At 44.5% G+C, this 24517-nt stretch overlaps 2 protein-coding genes across 2 annotated transcripts in view; both read right to left on the bottom strand.

Annotated features, from left to right (window-relative positions):
* Nucleotides 1–1997: 1997 nt before the first annotated feature.
* LOC114032860 (teneurin-4-like) lies at nt 1998–17373 on the bottom strand. Its single transcript, XM_027848354.1, has 3 exons — nt 15766–17373; nt 11044–11186; nt 1998–2837 (listed from the first exon to the last, which is right to left on the bottom strand). Exons 1-3 carry the CDS (start codon nt 17300–17302, stop codon nt 2079–2081), a joined length of 2439 nt encoding a protein of 812 aa, XP_027704155.1. The 5' UTR covers nt 17303–17373; the 3' UTR covers nt 1998–2078.
* Nucleotides 17374–20724: 3351 nt separating this feature from the next.
* LOC114032701 (teneurin-4) overlaps nt 20725–24517 on the bottom strand; it is a 412175-nt gene continuing 408382 nt past the window's right edge. The window contains exon 26 of the mRNA XM_027848083.1: nt 20725–21072. Coding sequence (XP_027703884.1) covers nt 20725–21072 — 348 coding nt within the window. The remainder of the gene's footprint in view (nt 21073–24517) is intronic.

Below are 24517 nucleotides of genomic sequence, written 5' to 3'. Positions count from 1 at the left end.
TGTTGCCATGTTAAGTATGGTTTTCAGCAGGCAGTCTTTCTTTAAAAAAAAAAAAAAAGGGACTATGGGATTTAGAGCTGAAAGGGGCTTTAGGCTGCCAGCCAGTCCTTTACAAATGAAAAAACCAGAGGTTCTAATACTATGAAATGACTTGATCAATGTCACACAGGTGAGAGAGCAGTTGAACTCAGGTCCTTGGAACTCCAGATCCAAGGTCCCTTCCACTATGCAAATTGCCTCTGGGGCTCCCATCCAGCCAGTTATTTCCAGGAATGCTCCCCCCCACCAATTATTTCATGACCTATTCCAGAGCACTCATAGCTAGACTCCCAGCTAGCCTGCCACATGCCAGACTTTTTTTTGAGGGCCTTGAGAACTTTTAGGGATAGTTAATTTCATTTCTGGCTCAGGACTCTCCCTCCATCAGCTTATCTTTAGAAAAACATTCCCCCCTTAAGTATTTTGCCTCCCTGCATTCCACTAATAATGCCTTTCTTTGTGGACCCCACTACACCTTTCTTCCTGCCTGTGAATAGCACCTAGGTGTCATGACAATCCTTTTGCTGCTATACCCCTTCCTAACATCCCCTTATCCCCCCATACCCCCTCAACCCTTGCCAGGGCACATCAAGGGGACTTTGAGAAGGAAGGCAAATTCTGAACTCCACTGCCACCTCTATCATTTCATCGCAATCAACATTTATTAAGCACCACTTGTGAACAAGGTCTTTTGCTTGTGGCAGGAGACTTCCCTTATTGGGACATTAGCCCTCCCTCTCCTGAGCCTCCCTCTAGACTCATCTAGTTACCTAAAACTAGTCTCAGCTCTGACTATGGGGAATGATGGAACCAGACAGGGAACCCAACCATGACAACAGACCATGACCTCAGAAAATAAGGAACATGGCTAATTTCATGAGGCGTTAGTTCTATCTAGCACTTAACACCCTGGGAGTGCTCAGACTTGAGCACGGAGTTCTCAGACTCATAGAATGTTAGCGCTGGAAGGAAATTCAGAGATGATCTAGTCTAAACTCCATATTGTGGAGGAGCGATCCGAGGCTCAGAGACGGTGAGTGACCTGCCGGTGTCAGTGGCAGAGCTGGGATTACTCAGGTCTTATGATTGCTATAGTAGCGCTCCGTCACTAGACTGGGGAGCAAGAGGAAAAACCTTTCCTAGTTGAAAGGCTTAACGAGATTTGCAAAAAGGGGTAAAGATAGGGTGGAGAGGGGGGATGGTGGCGGTCTTACATATCTGGTTTCAAGATCTAAAGTTGGGTCTTTAGCCTGGGGCCCATGGGGAAGGATGCTGAATGTCACCTTGGCCTCCAGCAAAGGGACATGCTGGTTTTTGGGTCTCCAGAGGCACAAAATACTGGGCAGGGGTCACATGGAGGCTCAAGGGCCCTATCAAGGATTCAAAGATGCAGTAGGACCCCCTCCCTGCTACTCCCACCCAGTGGACCCAGCCTTGGCCCCTGGAAACTTTAAGTAAGTGCACTGGGGTGTGATTTCCTTCTCTCTCTCTTCCCATCCCACCTTTCCCTCTTGTCTTCGGAAGCCTGGGCCTAGGATGGGGCCAGGTAGCACACACACACACTCTGGGCTCACTTCCGACTGACCAAGTACTTAGGAAAAGACACTGACCCACTCATCTGGAAATGCCTCCCAAGGGAGAAAGACAAAAAAAAAAAAAAAGAGAGAGAAAACATGACCCCAAACCACAACATAAAAAAAGGAACAAGAGACAGGAAAGTTTTCACTTTGATCACACACTACGGGAAAAAAAAAAATACCTTCTGTTCTTTGCAAAAAACGTGTGAAGGCCAAATTAAAAAAAGAAAGGATGTTGCATGAGTTACCGTGCAACCAATATCTTTTTTTTTTTTCCTTTTCTGAGCTCATTAAGAAAAAAAAATTTTTTTTCTTTTTTTTTTTTGTTTTTGTTTGTTTTTTTGTTTGTTTGTTTGTTTGTTTTTTTTTTTTCCTTTTTTTCCCCGAATACAACACAGTCAGGTAAGTGGCCACAAGAGAGTAGCTGTCTTTGGCAAGAAGTTAACGCTCGGACCCTCTCTGTCACCTTCTGCCCATCTCACTCTGTCGCATGAAGTGAATGTTGCTGGCACTGTCGGCCAGTTCTGGGTACTGTTCCACCGAGATGACAAAGTATCCGTCATAACCTTGCACCCGCCCGGTGCTCAGCACCTGCTGCTTCTCCCCCTCTGTCCAGGAGCGGATGCCCTCCTCCCCTTCCCGTAGTCTCTGCTGTTCTCGGACCCAGGCCTGGCCCACAGCCCTCTGCCTGGCTAGCTCCAGTACTCGCGCCTTCTCCTCATCCAGGGTTGTCCCGTAGCGGGTGTTCAAACACAGCGCCCCGTGCTGCAGCTGGATGTCGGTATAGCGTCTAGTCCTTCCATTGATCATTGTGTTGATCTGAGAAACTGTAACATTCACCCCATTCTCCAGGGTCCGCCGCCCCCCACTGAGGCCCAAGATGGCCAGGTCACTCTCTGAGGGCCCTGGTTTCACAAAGTAGTGTGTGTCCACCCCCTCGATTGTGAAGTGCAAGTTCTCCAGGTAGTGGGCATTGTTCAAGATGGCGGCGATTCTCCGACCATCCTCATTGGCGGTGCTGATGATGTCGGTGGCCACTCGACCATCTTTCATGGCAAATTTTACTCCCTTGCCAAAGACAGACCCACTGGAGGCGAATTTCTTTGTCTCCTGGGATTGCTGGCAGCCGACGATGTGAGAACCATAGATCTGCTCAAACCGTTCCAGGGTGACGAAGGATTTTAACTGCCTCTGCACCTCACACTGCACCCCGAGGATGGACTGAGGGACAAAACAAAAACAGAATTGGTGAGAATATGGAAAATAAGGAGTATGGCCGATTTATTCATTCGTTCCATGAGTGGATATTTATGGAGTATCTACTCCCTAAGAGCAAGGGACTGTGATTGGGCGGAAACTCCCAGTATCCTCACTGCTCTTTCCACTACATCAATTGCTTATGCATTCGCCCCTACTCCCCTTCCCCACCTCATCTTTCTCTTGCTGCTTTCAGGGTCATCTTCTGCATGAAACCTTTCCTGATCCATCCAAATGCTAGTGCCCTCCCTCCCAAACTAGCTGGTTTGAACTACTTTGTATATATTTGCATTGTATTTATATTGTTTACACGTGTCTATGTACTTATAGTCTCCCCTATTAGAATGTAATTGGTTAAATTTCATTTTTTTGTCTTTGTAGCTCAGTGCCCAGCACAGGTGCTCAATAAATAACTGACTGATTGATGGATACAGGATCTCATCACTATGAGTATTCCCTCCACCGGTGCAGACTGCAACCCATCTGAAACATCTCATCCTGCATGATTATTGTTTGCATCATTCCATAGCTACTACAGAGGGTCCCTACAATGGGGGAGGGAGTAGAGCATCACTGGGCTGCCTGTCTGTTATCTCCCTCATCATATGACTTTGCTGACCTCCATCAATGCCTAAGAAAAAAGCACTTTTTACCCCTTAAAAAACACAACCCAGTGCCCTGGGAATAGCATTATGGGGCTAGGAATTGGGAAACCTGGGCTCTGTCATTAATTTGCTATGTGACTCTGGACAAGTCACATCACCTCCAGGGGCTTCGTTTTTCTTCATCTTTAAAAATGAGGGGATGAGACTGGAGGATTATAAATTCTTGGCAGAGAAGCCAAACACCTCAGGAGAACAGGTAGTATCTTCATGACCACAGATGACTAAAGGACAGGGTTTCAGAACTAAGAGGCAGGTTCAGGAGGTGAAGAACGAGCTCGAGTCTGTCTCGGTGAAAGGGATTTGTGTTTCTGATAACCGTTTATAATAGAAGAATGATGGGTTACCAGTTAGGGATAGAATGTGCCCGGTAAGAGCTGGGTAAAATGCATTCATCTGGAGTCTTACCAATCTTGTCAAAAAGGTTTTAAACAGGGAAAGGACAGGGGGAACAACTATGGGAACTGACAGGCTAGACCTGATATCAATAAGGAAAAAGTAGTGCCTGGAATGGAAATGATGGGAACTATTGGGAAGAAGTGACTATTCTGTCTTAGAGTCTGAGAGAGAGCAGAAGAAGGCTGGGTGTATATCTGTATGTATCATCTGTACCTCTATCTATAGATATGCATATGGACATCCATGTACATATATACTATACAGTTTAGTCCAGGGGTAGGGAACCTGTGGTCTTCAGGCCACGTGTGGCCTTCTAGATCCTTAAGTGCGGCCTTTTGACTGAATCCAAAATTTACAGAACAATTTGCCTGTCCTCTCATCTTCCCTGACTCGTCACCTCACTAAAACCCCAGTCGCTCCACCCGTCCCTGCTCTCCCAGGCCATCACTTCCAATGTGGCTTCATTGTCTTCCCTTCAAAACCTTCACTCCTCAGCTTAACAATTCAGCTTCACTCTACCCTTGATTCTTGGATCCCTTGTTCCACTGTCCCACCACTATTCATACCTTTCCAAACCTCAGCCCTGTTACTCCATCATCTGCCTTCCACCTTTCCTGCTCACGTGCTATAGGAATGTGCACAGAGGAGGCCCAGACAGATCACAAATCTACATTGTCCAGGCTCAAGAGAGCTCTCACGGCTGCATGCTGATCCTTTAACTTTTCCCTGACTGGCCCTCTCCCCACGCTCAAAATCTTTCCTTTTCTTTTTCTACCAGCATCTCTCTACATCATGGGTTGTGCCTACCCAACTTTCTTCCTTCTTTTGACAGGGATTGTTTGTTGTTCAATCTCTCAGTCATTTCCAGCTCTTCAGGACCCCATGGACCATCCGTCCATGTTTGTTTGCTTGTTTGAGCAAAGATATAGGAGTGGTTTGCCACTTCCTTCTCCAGTGAATTAAGGTAAACGGAGGTTAAGCGACTCGCTTAGGGTCACACGGCTAGCAAATGTCTGAGGCCAAATTTGAACTCAGGTCTTCCTGATTCCAGGCCCAATGCTCTAGCCATTGAGACACCGAGCTGCCTCCCATCACTTTGGTGTCCTCTCCTGCTCTCTCATCTGCTCTCTGCCTTCTAGGGGATGAGCTATTTCATCTCTTTGCCATTTTACCTGAGTTCATCCCTTCCTGCCTTTTCTGTGAGCTTACCCCTTCATTCAAAAGAAACTCCAGATGTGCAAATTTAGAGAACCCGCCCCAAATGTTCATGCAGACTATCTGCGCCCGAGCTGCGGCAGAGCATTCCGAGCTCGTCTTGGTCTGATCAGCCACAGCTGGACACGCTGACACTTGGCTCTAGCACAGTGATATCATTTTGGTCCTCTTCGAGAACGAAGGACAACCACCACCCCTTCATTCATCGCTCCCTCCCTAACTTTCAAGTCTTCCTTCTCCACTGGCTCCTGTCTTACTGCCTATACGTCCAAACCTGCCTCCCCTAAACGCCCCTCCCCAAAAAACCTTTCACTTGACCCTGCCATCCCTTCACTATTCTCCTATGTCTTTCCTTTTTCACAGTAAAACTAGGAAAAGTTGTCCATGTTCATTTCTTCCGTCAGTTCCTAGTTCCTGATTCTCTTCCCCGCCAGTCGACTGAAACTGCTCTTTCTATGGTCACCATATCTCTTCACTGCTAAATGCAATGGTTGTTTCTCAGTTCTCATGCCCCGACAACCCCTCTGAAGCATGTGCCACTACTGGTGATCCCTTTTGTCTGTATGCTCCCTCCTCCTTACGTTTTGTGATTCTGCTTTGATAGGGTTCTTTCCACTCACCTAATGATACTTCTCAGTGTCTTTGACCATACCATCATCCACACAGCGCTCCCTATGCATGAGTGCAAACCAGCACTTTCCTTGGGTCCTATTCTCTTTTCTCTTTCGACTTTCTTTTTCAGTGATTCCCATCAGCTCCCATGGATTTAATTATCTCCTCTATACAAGTGATTCCCAAACCTACATAACCAATTCTCACCTCTTTCCTTGAGTCCCAGTCCTGGATGACTAACTAATTGCTGGCTGGACATTTCCACCTGGATGTTCCATAGGTATCTCCAACTCAGTACACCCTAAACAGAACTCATCCTCCCTTACTCTAAATCTAGTCTTCTTTCTGGTCTCCTTGCTTCTGGTCAGGGTACCATAATCCTTCCAGTCATCTTAGCTTGCAATCTCAACTTTCTCTCTCTCTCTCTCTCTCTCTCTCTCACTTCCTATCCCTGAATCCAATTACTTGACAAACTTTATTCAATAAAATTCTTTAACGTCTCTCATATCCATCTCCTTCTTGTCCCTCACTGGTCACTACCCTCATTTTAGCCCTTATCACTTTCCCTCTAAGTTACCACCTCCTAACTGATCTCCCTTTATCCAGACTCTACCCTCTGTAATCCCTCCTCCACACAAATTGATATTCCTAAAGCACAGACCTGCTTTTGTAACTGTCTTGCATAAGAAGGTTTACTAATCCACTACTGCCTTGGCCAGTCAATCAGTCAGTTAATTAGCATTTATTAAATGCCTACTATGTTCCAGGCACTGTTCTCAAGTTCTGGGGATATACAGAAAGGCAAAAGACAGTCCCTGCTCGCCGGGAGCTCAGACTAATGAGGGAGACAACATGCAAACAACTTTGTGCAAACAAGCTATGGACAGGATAAATCGGAGATAATCAACCTAGGGAAGGCACTAGCATTATTAAGGCGGATCTTAGGATAAAAGAAGATAAACTGTAAATTCTTCTGCTCGGTACTTAAAGCCCTTCACCTAATCTGGCTGCAGCCCATCTTTTCAGTCTGATTACAGATGAGTTCCCCTTAGATCCTCTACATTCTAGCCAAACTGGCCTGCTTGTCATTCACTGTCCGTGACATTCAGTCCCCCTCCTCCTTATTCTCCATGCCTGGAATGTTCTCCGTCTTCACCTCTGCCTCCTGGAATCTTTCTCTCCAGGCTTAGCTCAAATGCCACCTCCTTCAAAAAGCCTTTACTTATTTTCAGAATAGTTATTGTCACTTCCTCAATTGCTCTGTATTTCTTTTCTATAGATCCTCTATTTGTTTATCTGTGACCTTTCCAATGGAAGTCAAGCTTTTTTGAGCCGTTTCACTTCTGTATTTGCGTTCCCAGTATCTGGCCCAAGATCCTGCATTCCCAGTATCTGGCCCAGGACCGCCAGGCACATGTTTGGTAGTTAATAAATGCTTACTAATTTACTGATTGATTTCTGCTGTGGGTGGAAAGGGACATGACATATGACATCACAGGAAGGAACTTAGGCCTTTAGGGGTCTGAACAAATAGTATCAGTAAATATGGAAATCAGTAAACATGGAAATCAGTAAACATGGAAGTCAGTAAACATGGAAATCAGTAAACATGGAAAAGGGAAAAAAGGAACATTCCAAATAGTCTACTTAACAGTTTTGCTTTGTGCCAGCCTGGCTACCAGGGCCAGGAGATCCCTTAAATCAGGGTCACATGTGGCCTCAAGGTGGGAGGTTCCCCTCCCCTGTGAAACTGTCTACCTTAAGAGGGGTACAAAAGGGACAGTCAGGGAATGTTCTCAAAAGATGCCATGATTTCTCCAATATGATGTTTCCTTGTTTCCTTTGAGCTTGGGGGAAGCCCTGTTCTCAGAAATCATCCAGTTGACTGTCAGGGGACCTGGAAAATGGCTTCTGAGTCAGAGCCACTGGCTTCTCACTGAAACAAGTCCTCTTTATAATTAATAGAACCTTCTCTGAGCACAATTATTTCCTTGAGTTTCATGAAAACTAGAGCTCACTTCACAACAAAGATCTCTGGTGCCTGCCAAGGGCGGGAATCAATAATCCATTGACATGGTGAGTCAACAAGGATGAGTCTAATTGGCAAAGGCCAACCAGGTCAGGTAACAAGAATGAGAGACAACTAAGCGTTAGATGCATTGGTACTCCTGAGATCCCAAAGGGACCAGAGGAAGGCTCCCAGGCTATTGGGACAGAAAAAGAGAGGCAAGGATGATTCTTGTCCACAGAGGGGTTCCTTGAATCACTGACCATCAGAGTGCAAAGAACCATCTTCATCAAACTGGACCTGAGCAGGAATCCTTAGCTACAACATTCCTGACAAATGGTTATTGTTAATTAGTAAATGTTTGTTGAATCAGATTGTATAATCAGAACAATCTAGCATCTTCTTGAAGACCTCAAGTAATGGGACAATCACTGAAGTAGCCCATTTCACTTTTGAATAGCTATAATCATTTGCACATTTTTCCTTTCTGTTCATCATTTTCAGTTGTGTCCAATCTTTCATGACCCCATTTGGGGTTTTCTTGGCAAAGATACTAGAGTGGTTTGACATTTCCTTCTCCAGCTCATTTTACAGATGAGGAAACTGAGGCAGAGTTAAATGACTTGTCCAAAGTCACACAACTACTGTCTGAGGCCATTATCAAGCTTAAATCTGTATTTCTGCAACTTGTATTCAAAGTTCTTGGTTCTCCTCTCAGGGACCAATAAAATAAGTCTAATCACTCTTTTACAAGAGAATAGATTGAATACTTGAAGACAATTATCATGTCTTTTCTCCTTCTATCCCCTTCCCATCCTTCAATTCTCTTCTCTAGGCTAAGAATTCCTAGTTCCTCATATGGCATGGTCCTCAGTCCCATCACCATTCTGGTGACCTTCTGGGTACACTCCAGGTTGTTAATATCCTTCCTAAAAATGTAACATGGGGAAGCTATGTTGTGCAGTGGATACAGTGTTGGGCTTGGAGTTGAGAAGACCCGATTTCAAATCTGACCTCAGCCACTTACTAGCTATATGACCCTGGGCAAGTCACTTAATCCTGTTTGCCTCAATTTCTTCATCTGTAAAATGAACTAGAGAAGGAAATGGCCAACCACTCCAGTATTTTTGCCAAGAAAACACCAAATGGGGTCACGGAGGGTTGGACACAACTGAAATGGCTCAATAACAGCAAAGCTAACACCCAGAACTAAAACCAATACTCTGAAGTGGCTTACCTAAGTGCACCGTGGGACCATTCCCTCTCTTGTTCTGGACATTATGCTACCATCAGTGTGTTATAAGGTTGCCTTAACATTTCTGGCTGCCATTTCATGTCAACTGCTGTCTCAAGTTGAGCTCCCAGTCCACTAACATTCCCTGGACCTTTTTCACACAAGCTGTTGCTGGGTAAAAAAGATATGGGCACCAGAAGTTGAGGTGTTATGGGCTGGTGTAGCTGGCTCCCACACTGATGAAATTCTGCTGAATTATTTGAACAAGAAGGGGGCAGGAAAATGAATGTGGCACTGAGAAGGAAGTAGCCAGAGCCATTCTAACTCTTCTGTGTAACCTTTAGTCCCAGTTGCTAATGACAGAATAACACATTCAATGTGGTGGAAGAAATGGATATCCATCTGGAAACTGGGAGTCAGGTGGCCTAGGGTCAAGTCCTGTGAATTGAGAATTGTTTAATTTCCTCAAACCTCAGTTTTCTCATCTGTAAAATGACCAAGGCTGGACTAGATAATGGTCAAAGTCCCTTTTAGTCTGGCATTATATGAGTTTAAGGCTTTATTTCATGTGTCATCTCTGGTCTTGGCATCCTCCTTTGGTAAAAAAAAAAGAGGGGGGGCATATGATCTGGAAGGTTCAACCTAGCTTTAAAGATGCTATGGCAATACTGGGTGATACGGAGTCCCCACGGGCCATGTGCCTTCCCTGGGGAGAGAGGCGGCTATGACCAAAGTTTCTGTGACCATGTAAAGTCCCAGTGTCCCAATCCCAGGCTCAGATAAGAGCACTGTCCACTTTCTCAACAGAGCAAGTTTGCGTGTCTGGATGTATCTTTTGGGTTTTCCTTTTTGGGAAGGCTGCGTATGAATTAGTTAAGGCAGAATATTTTGGGGGAGGAGTAAGAAAATGCTACAGACTGACATTTAGACCAACACAGTGCTTAGCAGGGACAGAAGGTTTAATGCCTAAATAAGGGTAACTTCTGTTTCTATAATATATCACACTTTCAAACACACATTCTTTAAAACAACCCTGTGAGGTTGACAACATAGTATTATTATGGTGCCCATTTTACAGATTATGACACCAAGGCACAGAGAGGGGGAACACCTTGTTCAAAGTCACACAGCTAGTAACTGGCAGAGATGATATGGGACTCAGGGGCTCTGACAGTATTATATTATCAGCTGTATTATAATACAGCTAAATGTCTGAGACCTTTCAAAACACTGATTCTTCAAACCTGCAAAAAATTAAGAAGGGGAAGGACAGTTTAGAGATAGAAGAGTCTTTCCTCCTTGCTTTGGAAGTGGAAAAAAATAAAGTTTCTGCTTTGAAGATGGTGAGGGTGTATGTGTGTGTGTGTGTACATATATATATATATATATAGATATAGATATATACGCACACACACACACAAGAAAACGGAATAGAATCTTACAGTGTTAGGACTGGAAGGAATCTTAGATCACAGATTGTCAGGACTGGAAAAGACCTTAGAACATGGGATGTCAGAGCCAGAAGGGACCTTAGAACACAGAATGTCAGAGCTAAGAGAGGCTTTAGAACATAGAATGTTAGAGCTGGGAGGGACCTTAGAACATAGAATGTCAGAGCTAAGAGAGACCTTAGAACGTAGAATGTCAGAGCTAAGAGAGGCCTTAGAACACAAATGTCAGAGTAGAAGGGACTTTAGAACACAGAATATCAGAGCTGAGAAGGATTTTTAGAACACAAAATGTCAGAGCTGGAAAGGATCTTAGAACACGGAATATCAGAGCTGGGAGAGACCTTCAGATACCACCTACACCAACAAACTGAGGCCTAGGCAGGGAAAGTTACTTGCCCAAGGTCACATAGGTACTAGTGGCAAAGGTAGGGTTCAAAACCAGGTTCTCTGACTCCAAAATTTATCATCAAGTTTTTGTATCTATTTTCTTTTGATAGAGACAGAGTAAGTACCTTCAGGAGACAGTGATCTTGACATTTAGTTTCTAGGGCTGGAAGAAATAGGACAGCCAGCAGCGCTCACAGATTACCTTGCTATTGTCCCACTCCTGGGTTTTCATCTGGGTGTGGATAAGCTCATAGGATGGCTCCATGGTGTCTGTATCTGGCTTGGGATATCCAGGAATCACATTGTGCAGCTGGAATCCAAAGGTAAGGAGCCAGCTGTTGACATCTGGAATAGGAAAGAAGTCAAAACAATTGAAGGAATACTTATCCTTGAGAGGTGATTTTTCAAGACAATAATACAGGTAAAAAAAAATAGGCCAACACCTTTAATTACCTAATAATGTTAAAAGCTATTGCTGATAGTCACATGGGTTTTAGGACTCACAAAGTACTTTGCACTTACCTCATCTGATCTTTACAACAGCTCAATAAGATAGGCAGCATGAAGATGATACTATCCCCATTTTACAGATGGGGAACCTGAGTCTCAGAGAGCTGAACCATCTTGCCCAAGGGAGCACAACTTCTAAGGGGTAGACCCTGGGATTTGACCTAAGGAATATTCCAGCTCCAAGGTGACACAGAATCCAGGCCTCTCAGAGGCTGGTCATGGGCAAGTGGGCTCTTCTAGTAATCTTGATTTTCCAAACTCTGCTGGGAGGGCAGCTACTTCCTTGATTGCACATTATCTGAAGGCTGCCAGATGGTTCTTGGGGAAATTAAGAAAACAAAACAGAAAAAAGCCCCACCACGCCCAGTTTGCCTGGGGCTGGGGACCCACATCTGCAGTCACAGTTTGGAAAAGGATTCTTCGTGCAGCCACATGACAGACTCCTAGGAAGCGGAGGCAGGTCAAGATAGAGCTGACGATATTTAAACAGATGATGGGAAATGCACAACTCTCACATCACACCTTTAGGGGACAATCAGAAAGCTCATCTTTTTTTAACTGGTGCTTTTCTCTCAGAAGGGCTGGGGATTTTAGGATCAGTCACATGGTGTAACAAGCCACAGACTCCCTGTGAGTTTAAGTGAGGAATCAGCTGTGGTGGAGAGGCAGGGGGAGTACTGGGTGGAGAGTTAGAACTCATGGATCCAAAAAACCCTGGTGCTGCTGTTTAGCTGTGAGACTATGGGAAAGATGTCATGAGGCCTCAGTCCCTCTCAGGTCTAAATCTTCTGTTCAGTAGTGCATGGAAAAAAATTCTCCTTCTGGAACTCAGGAGACCTGGGTTCTAATCCTGGGTCTGCCATTTGGCCAACCTAATTGGCCACATGATTTCAGCAAGTTATTTGGCCTCCTCTGGGGCTCAGATTCCTCTGATTTTAGTCAAGAGGTTGTATTAATGATGTGTAAGGTATCTTTCAGCTCTCACATTATATTAATCAATCTTTACTCCTTCCAGCTCTTAGGTTCTAAACGCCTTTTTGCTCTAATAGTCTATGTTCTAAGGTTTCTTCCAGCTCTAACATTCTAGGTTCCCTGGATTCTTCCATTTCTAATCTCCTATATCCTAAGTTCTCTTCTAGCTCTAACAACATTTTTTTTTCTGGCCACTTCCATTTTTATATTCCATGTTCTAAGCTTGCTTCTAGCACTAATATTAGAGGTTTTCTGGCTCTTTCTATTTTTCACCTTCTCTATCCTAAGGTCCCCTCTAGTGCCAAATATTAGAGGTTTTCTGTCCTTTTCCATGTTTAACATTCTATGTTCTGCATTCATTTAACTTCCTATAGTCCCTTCCAGAGTCACATTCAGGGATTCTAAGGTTTCAGAGTCTCACTGCTTTTAAGGAAGGGGAGGGAGTGAAGGACACATACTACTTAATTTAAGCAATGGCAGCATCCTGCCATCAGTGATTTCAAACTTAACTAATATGGATGACAGAGAAACCAGTTATTTCAGTTTGTAATCTAATGAGCAGTAAAACAAACATTAAAGCAAGAAATGTCTATTTCAAAACAAAACAAACATGGTGGGTCAGCAGGATGGCGGGAAGACCTGGGACCAATGATACAAAGACTCGATGAAGGAACAGTGGATGTTTAGCCTGAAGAAAAGAAGACTTAGTGGGGAATGTGGTAGTTGTCTTCAAGTATCTGAAAGGCTGCCGCGTTAAAGAGAGATTAGACTTTTTCTGCTTGGCCCTAGGGGGAAAATCAGTAGCAGTGGGTGTAGGTAAAAGGGAGACCAGTTTTGGCTCTGTACAGAGTTGTCCCAAAGAGGAATGAGGTGTACCGTGGGAGGTGATGGATTCCTTAAACAAAGGCGGGATGTTAGGAATGTTCTAGAGAGGATTGGACACATTGACCTCTGATGTCACAGAATCCTAGGATCTTTGAGTTGGAACTTGAACAAGGGTCCCCTAACTTTGAGAACCTTCTAACCCTGAGATTCTAGGATTTCAAGAATTCCAAACACTGAGGCCTTACACCCTCAGCTCGTGGAGCCTGATTTCCTAAGGAAGGGCCAGGACATCTGGTGAGCATCCTGGCAAGGGTGCTCCCTCCCTCCTAAGAGAAATATCCTCCATGGATTGAGGCCTCGGGTAGGCAGAGACCAGAGCCTAGCCCATTCTGAGGTGTGGCTGCAGTGTGGGATTCTTATACACACAGGCAAGAGAAGGGTCAGGGGGCACCTCAGAAGCTGAGAAAAATGGGGCCAGATTCTTATCCAAGAATCAGAGGACCCTAGTATTGGAAGGGACCTTAGAGTTCATTTTGATCAACTCTCATTTCACAGATGAGAAAACTGAAGTCCAGGGAGGTTGTCTCCCCTAAGTCAGTGGTAGAATCAAAACTAAAAAAAAAATGATGGTGATAAGCACTTACACTATATAGTGTTTTTAGGTTTGCAAAGTACTTTACAAATATTATCTCATTCGATCCGTACAACAATCATGGGAGCTAAGTGCTTTTATTATCCTGAGGAAATGGAGGCAGACTAAGGTTCAGTGACTTGACCAGGGTCATTCAGCTAGTTTCTGGGTCTGGATTTGAACTCAGGACTTCATGACTTTAGGTCCAGTGCTCTACCGACTATACTACCTAGCTGCTCAGATCTTCTGATGTCCCTAAATTACATGGCTCTTTTCACCACAGCACACCCTGAAGCATCTACTTTCTCTGTAGAAAATATGTTTTATTAAACAGTCAAGGGACATTGTGTGTGTGTGTGTGTGTGCTCTGTGTGTGTGTGTGGTGTGTGTGTGTGTGTAGGGGGAAGGCTGGTGAGGAGAGAAAGGGAAAAAGGGACTAATTTATTTGCCAAGAGGCAGTGACAACTTTTTTTTTCCCTTCCTCTGACAGAAAAGTACATTTCATATCACATTGAGGGGTTTTTTTTTTCAGCTACAGTAACCTGCCAACACATTTTCACAGTAAACTCATTTGAGGGCATGGCAAGAAGAGTGCTTAATGCAGACGGATGTAATGGAAATGTCAGCTCAATCCATCAGGTTTTTCCAAGGCTGGCAGCAAAGCTTCCCACCATGAAGTGTACAATTGCTAAAATATTCATGTTTAACAACGGGCCCTTCAAAAGTAACGACCTTTCTCTCTCTCCTCCCCTTTCCCTCCCCCTCCTCTTCTTTCTTCTCAGGGGGCACAGGATGTGAGACCTAGGAGGGCCTGAGGATGCAGAATATATCAGAGCTGGGAACATGGAATGTCATGACTAATGCGGAGATATGTTGAATATGATTGTACGCATATAGTCGTCTTGGGGAGGCAGGAGGGGAGGGAGAGAGGGAGGAAAAAGTTTGGAACTCAAAATCTTAATGAAAGTGAATGTTGAAAACTTTCTTTACATATAATTGGAAAAAATTCTATAAAAAAAGAACACAGAATGTCAGAGCTGGAAGGGGCCTTAGAACATGGAATGTCAGAGCTGGGAGGGGCCTTAGAACATGGAATGTCAGAGCTGGGAGGGACTCTAGAATAAACTAGAAGGAAGAAAGGAAACAAGCATTTATTAAGCGTCTATTATAGGCCAGGCACTGGACTAAACACTTCACAAATATCTAATTTTCTTCTCACAACAACCTTGGGGGATATTATCCCCATTTTACAGATGAGAAGACTGAGGTAGAAGAAAGTTAAGTGACTTGCCCAGGGTCATATGGCTGGTGAGTATCTGAGGCCAGATTTGAGCTCTTCCTGACTCCAGGTCCAGTGCTTGGTACACTAGGGCTCCACCTGGCTTATTATAGCATTATTATAACACAATATAAAATGTCAGAGCTGGAAAGAACCAAGAAGACAGAATGTCATACAACAGAATTTTAGAGATGGAAGGGACCAGAGAGATCATCTCATCAGACCTTTTTCATTTTACAGAAGAGGAAACTGAAGCCCTGAGAAATGAAATGACTCATCTAGAGGCAGCTAGGTGGCACAGTGCATAGAGTACTGGCCAAGTTGCTTAAGCTCTGTTTTAGTCTCCTCACCTGTAAAATGGGGATAATAACAGTATTATTAAATTATTAAACCTCTCAGGATTATGGAGGGAATAAAATGAGTTAATGTTTGCAAAGCGCTTTGCAAACCTTAAGGTGCTCTACAAATGTTAGTTATTATTATTATTATTATTGTTGTTATTATTTTGTCACAAAGTTAGCTGGTAGTGGGGCTAGAATCATCTACTTAAAAGAGGATCTCAGGACTCAGACAGATGCAGTCTAACTCTGTCGAAAAGCACTTTCAGAGCACTTTCGTGAGTTCCACCAGAACTATGAGTTCCACTCATGGAGGCGCCATCTTTTGAGTCACTTAGTGAGAGAGAGAGAAATGAATGAAAAACTCACCCGTCATGTAGCACTTGATATCCTGAGAGTTGCTGATGGGGTTGTTGTTTTTAAACATGTAGAGGTTGAAGGGCATGATATTGTTGCCCCTCAGGCGCTTCCACATGTCGTGGTCCGGGCTGGTCCACCGACCCGCCAGCACATCATAATCTCTCTTTCCCATGTGGACGAGCTTGGTGAGTGGATCATAGAGGCCCCCGTGGTAGCCGATGATGACCTGGAAGTTTGGGTTGGTGTCCATGTAGATCTCCCCGTAAGCAGTGTATAAGACCTGCTTGATCATCAAGCCGGTCCCGCTGAATACCGCCAGCGGGGTCCCGATGTTGTCACAGGCGATGTAGAATTCGTCTCCACTGCTGAGCTCCATGGCGAACAGGTGACCCTGGAGGTCATAGTAGAGGGATGCGATCTCCGAGCTGGAATGGTTGTATAAATGGGTGACCTTGGTGGGGTTGGTCAGATCTGCGTAGAAGAACTGGAGGTGGTGGCCGTGACTGGTCTTGCTGGACACCCTCCTCCCCAGCCCGTCGTAGCGGTACCTCACGCTCCACCCGCTAGCCCGGTTGTATGCCTTAATGAGCAGGCCTGCCGAGTTGTACTCAAACACGTCATTGCCCCTCTGCCTCAGGAAGCCATCTTCATCCACCTTGTACTGGACATCACCCAGCCTGGTGATCCGGTCTCTGAGGTCGTACCTTAGCGGGGTGAGGCGGGCGCTGTTCCCGGGGCTCAGCAGGTGCAGGTTCCCGTTGAGGTCGTAGCTGTAACGCCAGAGGGGCTTGTCATTGATCGACACTGTTTGGAGCTGTCCGTCGGCATCATACTCGTAGGAGTAGCGAGTGGTGTTGGCGTACGGCCCCACCTTCAGCTCCTTCTTCACCACCCGTCCCATGTTGTCATACTGCACGGTCATCCAGTACATGAGGGACCGGAATATCTCATACTGGACCTCTTTCATCCTCCCGTAGGCGTCAAAGTGCTTGGTGTGGGTCATGACCGCTGTGGTGATGATCTGGTTAATGTCATAGTAAATGACCCCAAACTTGCCAAACTGCTCGGTCTTTCCTGAGACATCATCATAGCGGTAGAGGTCAATGGGCAGCGGGGTCTCATTGATCACAGCCTGCATGCTCGTCACCCGGAAGCTGTTGTCATAGTTGTAGTCAAAGCGGGCGTTCACCATCCCTTCCTCTGTGAACCGGAAGATCTGGCGGTCAATCAGGGGACCGATCTGCCGGTAGCGGATGGTGCATGTGAACCCTTCGTTCTGCAAGTTGATGGTCTTGAGCATGCCTGCTGTCTCATCGTAAGTGAAGCCAATCTTGGTGGTGTCATACAGCATCTCGGCCAGCTTGGACAGCTTCCCATATTTATAGATCACCCTCCGGCCTGTGCCCAAATAAAAGGTGTGGAGGAGGTGCCCGTCCTCGGTGAAGTCTTGGATGACTGAGGCATTGCCCTCGGGGGGCCGGTAGATATTACGATAGTAACCAATGGAACGGATGGTTTCCAGAGTCTGCCGGGCCACGTTGGGCATGGTCACGGAGGATAGGTGGTCGTTCTTGTCAAATTCAAAGATGTATTGTCGTTGGCTGTGAAGAAGCAACACCATGGACTGGAGAAGAAGAAAGGGAAACGGTGAGAAAGAGGAGGAAGGGGGCAATTACAAGAGAGGATCTGGATCTTAGTTTTTCCACCCTTAATTTCACTTTCCACCCTTCCACACACCCTCATGCCTAGGCAGACTGCAGACTATGCTCTTCCTCCCTGGCCACGCCCTGTGCATTCTCAGCCCCACGGCTTTGTTCACACTCTTACCTATGTCCTTCTTCTCCCTCTCTACCTGCTGAACTTCCACGATTCTTTACACCTTTATTCACATGGCCTTTCTCGATTCCCCTAGTGGGCAATAACCTTTCTATTAGTTTCTGAGGTCCCTTTCAGCTCTACATTTATGAGTCTGTGGTCTCTGGTCCCCTCTGGCATCACATAACACTTCATTTTGTACTTCTCTAACATATTTATGTTCTATTATGGTTATGTGTGTTGGCGTCTTATCCGCCTACTGGGCTGTGAGCAACATGAGGCACTGACCATGCCTCATCTCATTTTTTTTTTTAATCTAGCCGACTACCTAACACAATATTCTGCAAAAAGTAGGTACTTAACAAATGTTTGTTGAATGAACGAATGAAAGAAAAGTTAATGCTACCTCTTTCAGGAAACCTGCCACGATCTCTCCCCTCAGTAATGAGCCTTTCATGTTCAGACTGTACCGAGTTCTCTGCTTGTGCCTCTCTAATAAATCTGTCATATCAGATTGTGGATTTGGGTTATCCATGTTTCTATTTCAGTCCTCCACAAGATGGCAAGCTCTATGAGAGCAGGCTCTCTGTCTTGGCTAAACTTTATACTTCATCCACAGGCCAGCACAGTGCTCTGGACACATTAGGCATCTGACAGATGTTTTCTGAAAGAATATTGGTATCAACCAATGATCCACGTGGTCTCCTAAGGTCAGATCGTACCAAGACAAATTCCCAAAGAGGAGCAAAGTACAAGGGCAAAGACACAGCAGAGTGCCAAGGACAGGCTACCCAAGTCCAAGCAAAGAAAAATTGCCTCCTCCAGTCCCTAGTGATTCCCAGTTCTCTCCTTCCATTATCCAGAAAAGCACATTCTTTCCCATTCCCCTGTGAGTAAATCACAGACTTAAAAACTCTCTAAGTTGGAAGAGAGCTCATCCTCTGGGGAGGAAATTTCTCTACAAGGTCCCCACCAACGGTCCTCCAGCCCCAGGCTGGGCACCTCCAGTTCTCTCTGTGACCTCCCTTACAAATCAAATCTGGACTCCACGTCTAGCGCTCTTTGTGCTGCCCTGGTTGCATCAAGGGAGCACATGCCACTGGACAAGAGCTTTGGCCCTTAGAAGTTTTTCTTTACAAGCAGTTAAAATCTGCTTCCCTAGAAGTCTCCTTCCCATCCCAATGGTTTCTAATTCTGAAGGTGATACTACTGTCAGCCAAGGATGGTGATTTTGCTCTTGAAGATTCTGAAGGCTTAAAAGGTTACTTCTTTTTCAGTGTCCCCAAATGAAGCCTCTTGGGAGATGGACCTGTGCTTCTCTGAGAGGTTCACCTGGATTTGGCTTTTTTGACACAACCTCTAAAGGATTTGGGACAGCTAGGTGGCACAGTGGATAATGCGCTGGTCCTGGAGTCAGGAGGACCTGAGTTCAAATCCATGCTCACAAACTTACTAGTCAGAAAGAGTCATTTTCCTGAGTTCAAATCCAGCCTCAGACACTTACTATCTGTGGGACCCTGGGCAAGTCATTTAACTCTGCCTCAGTTTCCTCATCTGTAAAATGAGCTGGAGAAGGAAATGGCAAACCACTCCAGTATTTTTGCCCCCAAAATGGATCACAAAGAGTTGCACATGACTGAAAATAACTAAATAATGACTACTAAGAGAGAATGGGCTCATATATAGATAGTTTTTCTAAACCAACATCATCAAAACTGTTTTTTTCTCTGACAAGGACAGTTAAATTCACGGAGGGCTCCTCATTTTTGCAATTTCTCTCTTTTTCAAAACTCTCCTAGCCTTCTGCTTGGTTCTCCCCTTTGTAGCTCTTACTCTCAAGTTTATACTATATTCACCTAGTCCGAGGTGGGGAACCTGTGGCTTTGAGGCCTTTGATTCAGTCAGGGCCGCACTTGAGGACCTAGAGGACCACATGTGGCCTCGAGGCCACAGGTTCCTCCCCTCCCCTGGCCTAGTCCATGACTCACTTCCCAACTCCAACTAGAACCTAAGGATCAAAAGGGCTGAGACTGGGTGTTATTTCACTGCTGTATGTCCCACAGTGTCCAACACAGAGCTGGGCTGTGCACAGAGCAGGCGCCCAAGAAACAATGGTAATCACTATCATCCACACAATAATTCATTTATAGAGTGACTGGAAATTTGCAAAGTGTTTTTTTCACCATAACATCCCGAGGCAGGTAGTATAGCTATTATTATTATTACTACTGTTATTTTTATTCCCATTTTATGGATGAGGAAGCTGAGGATGATTGATGTGAAGTGATCTGTCCAAGGTCACACAGATTATTAATTATTAGGGCCAGAATTTGAACCCAGATGTCCTAAGCCCAAGGCTCTTTTTGCTATGCCATATTTCTTTCATCAAAAAGATGCACCTGAAGAAGTACCAAAGAGATAATTGCTCATATTTCAATTGCTCTTTAAGGTTTGCAAAATGTTTTCTTCCCAACAACCTTACAAAGTAGGTAGCAAAAACATTATCAAATGAGATAATACATGTAATAGTCTTTTGTAAACCTTAAAGTGACATAAAAGTACTAGCTATTTCAGATAAAAAAACCGAGACTTAGACAAGTTAAGTGACTGGCTCATGGTCACATAAGCTTTTGTTAAGCATTTTTCAGTTGTGTCCAACTCTTCATGACCCCTTTTGTTATTTTCTTCTTTTTCTTTTTCTTCTTCTTCTTCTTTTTTAGGCAACTGGGGTTAAGTGACTTGCCCAGGGTCACACAGGTAGTAAGTGTCAAGTGTTTGGTCTGAGTCCAGATTTGAACTCAGGTCCTTCTGACTTCAGGGCCGGTGCTCTATCTACTACGCCACCTAGCTGCCCCGCCTTTTGTTATTTTCTTGACAAAGGTAATGAAGTAGTTTGTCATTTTCTTTTCTAGCTCATTTGACAGATAAGGAAACTGAGGCAAACAGAGTTAAGTGACTTGCCCAGGGTCACACAGCTAGTAAGTGTCTGAGGCTAGATTTGAACTCAGGAAGATGAGTGTTCCTGACTATGGGCCTGGCACTCTATCCACTGTGCCACCTAGCTGCGCTATAAGCTAGAAGTATTGGAGCTGGGATTTGGACCTAGGTGCACTTTCTTCTGAACCACAACTTCTGCAAAGCATGCCCCCGTCATCAGGCTGGCCTGAGAGCCTCCCCAAAGGGGTCAGTGAAGAAGACCCTTGCCTTCTCCAGGTAAGTGTAGCTCCAGGACTTCCCGTCAGCAAAGATCCTGGATGTGATGCGGCCCGCCTGGTCATACTCCATCCTTTCTGACATGGTGCCCCGCTGGATGCCGGCGATGTGGCCGCCTGGGGAGTAGGTCACGTTGACGCCATTCAGCCTGCTGCTGGGGGACCAGAGACTGGGCCTCCCAGCCTGGTCATACAGGATCCGAAGCGTAAACTTCCGGTGGTCATCATAGATCTTCTCTGTACGAGTCACTCGATCGAAGTCCAGGGACAGGAGGTTTCGATTGTGAACCTGCAGAAACAGTAGAGACAGAAATCAGTGTGGATCCCAATTCCCAGACTGTTAAATCTGGAGAGGATCTTAGAATGCGGCATGTTAGAGACTTAGAATATGGAATATAACAGCACAGGATGCAGAAATGCTACAGGTAGAAGGGACCTTAAAAATAGAATGTTAGCCAGTCCGTGTTGGCCTTGGAATCAGGAAGATCTGAGTCTGACTCCAGCCTTACACGTGTACTAGGTGTGTGACCCCGGCAAGTTACTTAACCTTTCTTAGACTCTGTTTTCTCATCTGTAAAATGGGAATAATAATAGCATCTATATCTCAGGGTAGTTGCGAGGACCAAATAAGTTAACCTATGTAAAGAGCTTTGCAAACCTTCAAGCGATAAATAAGCCTTGGCTCTGATGACCAGGATAATGACAACGATGATTAGGACATTAGAAGGCGAATGGTCAACTAGATAGATACCTTCATTTTATAGAAGGAGAAACAGTGACCCAGAAAGGAGAGGTCACACAGGCAGGCTATAGAAGAGCTGGGATATAAACTCCGGTCTTCTGACTCCACATCTAGAACCCTTTGTACAGCATCAAGGGTTTAAGTTCCCCAGTATCTTTAGGGTTGAAATCACAGCATGAAGGAAGGGACCCTAGACTTATAAAATAATAGCATTTTAGGGCTGGTAGGGACCTTAGAGACCTTGTCTCCATGGCCTTCATTTTATATAGGAGGAAAGGTCAGGGGGTTCAAGTGACTTGGCCAATGTCATACAGCAATTTAATGACTGAACTGAAACTCGAACCAGCCCTCTCACCTTGTAGCCCAATACTCTTCCAGGATACAGTTATGTATTACTCTATGTTTCTATAGCATGTTTCAGTTTACAAGGAGTGCCGGGGTAGGTAGTGCAAAGATTATTACCCCCATTTTCAGCTGAGAAACCTGAGGTTCATGGAGGCTCATGATTTCTGCGACGTCTTAAGGCTGGTAAAGAGTAAAACTTAAACACAGATCGATCATGGGATTCCAAAGCCCAGTACTCTTTAGATCATTCTCGTCCCCTAAATAGGGAGCTTACGAAACAGTTATCAAAGAATCAGGGGCTAATATGAGGGAAAGAAAATGAGCCAGAAGGCTGCATGTATCCAACTGGGAAATTCTAAACAGGCCCCAGTGTTTAAGCCTCAGGGCCCTGTGCAACATCACTAGCGGCACGGGCTGATACCTATGGGGTTAGTCATAAATACAGAAATAGGATGCAAAATTCCATTTCTTTATTAAAATCTGAAAGCTGTGGTTTAGTGCTATTCCTTCGGGATCCCCTGCTTTTCTGGTTTTCAAAGGAAATTGAATTGCATGCTGGGGCAATGTTCTGGAAGGGGATTGGACTGCTCCAATCATCTGCTGATCCTGGGGACCTGGGCTGGTCCTCAGTGTCTGTGCCGGTGTTCCAGGCAATGACTGGAGGAACCATCCCTAGGGACTTCTCCAAGATCCCTTGGGGGATGCTCCTTAAAGAAATGGCTGGGAAGACATCTATGGGGGATTGCCAATGACAGCTCCCATTTCCCCAATGCATTATGCTTGCAAATTGTCTCTCACAACAAACCTGGGAAGGTAGGTTATGTAGTAATCATTGCTATACCCATTTTACCGATAAGGAAGGTGACCCAGAAAAGTAAAAAAAATATATAGAGGAAGGAGTCAGGATTCAAACCAGGTTTCCTAACTCCAAGTCTTGCGCTTTATCTGAGATACCATGTTTTCTACGAATTAAATAGCAGCCCGGATTGTCTGGCCATGGCAACTTTAGAAGGCCATGTACTCAGAGATGGAAAGTTTGCAGTGTGCGGTAGAGGAAGTGCCCATAGGAAAAAAAATCACACATCTTTCAAGGTAGGCCTGATTTCAAATAAAAATTTTGCCTTTTCCACCATGTCCAGAGGTTCCTTTGAGCTCTAGAAGTCTCCCAAGCCCAGAGTTACCTACTCTAAGGAGGAAGACAGTGAGAAAAATCCAAGAGACCCCAGAGCTCTGATTTCTCTGACTCGATTTGCGAAATGGTCACAGGACATCTCATGTGCACTCTCACCACTAGAACTGTTTTTTCTGTCAGAATAATCTTTATCATACATCAATCTGGCTTCTGTCAATTAAAAATCTTCAGCATTTTTTTTTATTTCTTACTAAGTAAAAGCAAACTTCTTTGCCTGGCATTCAAAGCCTCTGAACCCCAATAGCCTCACCCTAACTTTCTCATGTTACCCAAAGGAAAGAACACTGGACTTGAAATAAGGAATATCTGGGTTCAAATCCTGTTTCAGATACTAGCAGCTGAGTAACCCTGGGACAAATCATTTCTCAGCCTCAGTTTCCTTATCTGTAAAATGAGGATAATACCTCCATCAATTAACAGCTAGCATTAGCTATTATTATCATTAGCTAATAACAATAGCTAGCATTAGATTATCATAAGTTGATAATATTATTATTATTATTCTTAGCTAGGACCAGCTATTATTATTATCCTTAGCTAATAGCAGCTAGTACTAGCTGTTATGATTGTAATTAGCTAATAATAATAGCTAGCATTTATATAGAAATTTATAAATATTAACTCATTTTATTTCTTCAACACTCTTGGGAGGTAGGTCCTATTATTATTCCCATTTTTACAGATAAGGAAACTGAGGTAGCAACTTGCCAAAGGTCACACAGCTAGTGTCTGAGGGCAGATTAGAACTCATGTCTTACTGACTCCAGGACCAGCACACTATCCCCTGTGCCACCTAGTCTTCAAATGAGATAATGATTGTAAAGTACTTAGTACAGCCTGCCATACAGTGGGTGCTATATAAATATATACAGTCATAATTACAGTCATATATATGAGACTATATATATATATATACACATAAAATATATAAATATATACTATATGTACATATATATGCATAAAATATGTAGTCATAATTACTATTTTTGGTATTTGTCCTGAAGATTGGTAAAGATAAGAAACTACCTTTTACCTCTAAGAATTCTGGGACTCCCAAGGGACTTTAGAAATTATCTATTCCAACCCTCTCATTTTAAAAATAAGGAAACTGAGGCTCAAAGAGAAATCCTTTGTCTAAGGTCACCACAACACTATTAAGTATTGAAACCATGGCTTAAACCCAGGCCTTCTAACTCCAAGTCAATGCTCTTTCTACTACACTCTGTTGCCTTAAAAAAAGTCTAATGAATAGAGATGAATTATACCACATGACCTCAAAAGAGCAAGACAAGTGTCAGGCCGAATTGCTTTTTGGCTGGCTTGAGGACAGGAGGCAGATCTAGACACAGATAGTAATACTTGGTTTCCCATCACAGTCCATCTCTTAAGCCATTTCAACCCTTCCTGGTGAGAAAACAGGTTTTAAAAGAGTCCCTTCTAAGACCGTGCTCTGAA

Source organism: Vombatus ursinus, unplaced genomic scaffold (assembly GCF_900497805.2).
Source record: "Vombatus ursinus unplaced genomic scaffold, bare-nosed wombat genome assembly UNPS02005659.1, whole genome shotgun sequence".
NCBI classification, from domain to species: Eukaryota; Metazoa; Chordata; class Mammalia; order Diprotodontia; family Vombatidae; genus Vombatus; species Vombatus ursinus.
Note: the sequence above shows the minus strand (reverse complement) of the source record. Positions and strands in the feature narration are given on the sequence as shown.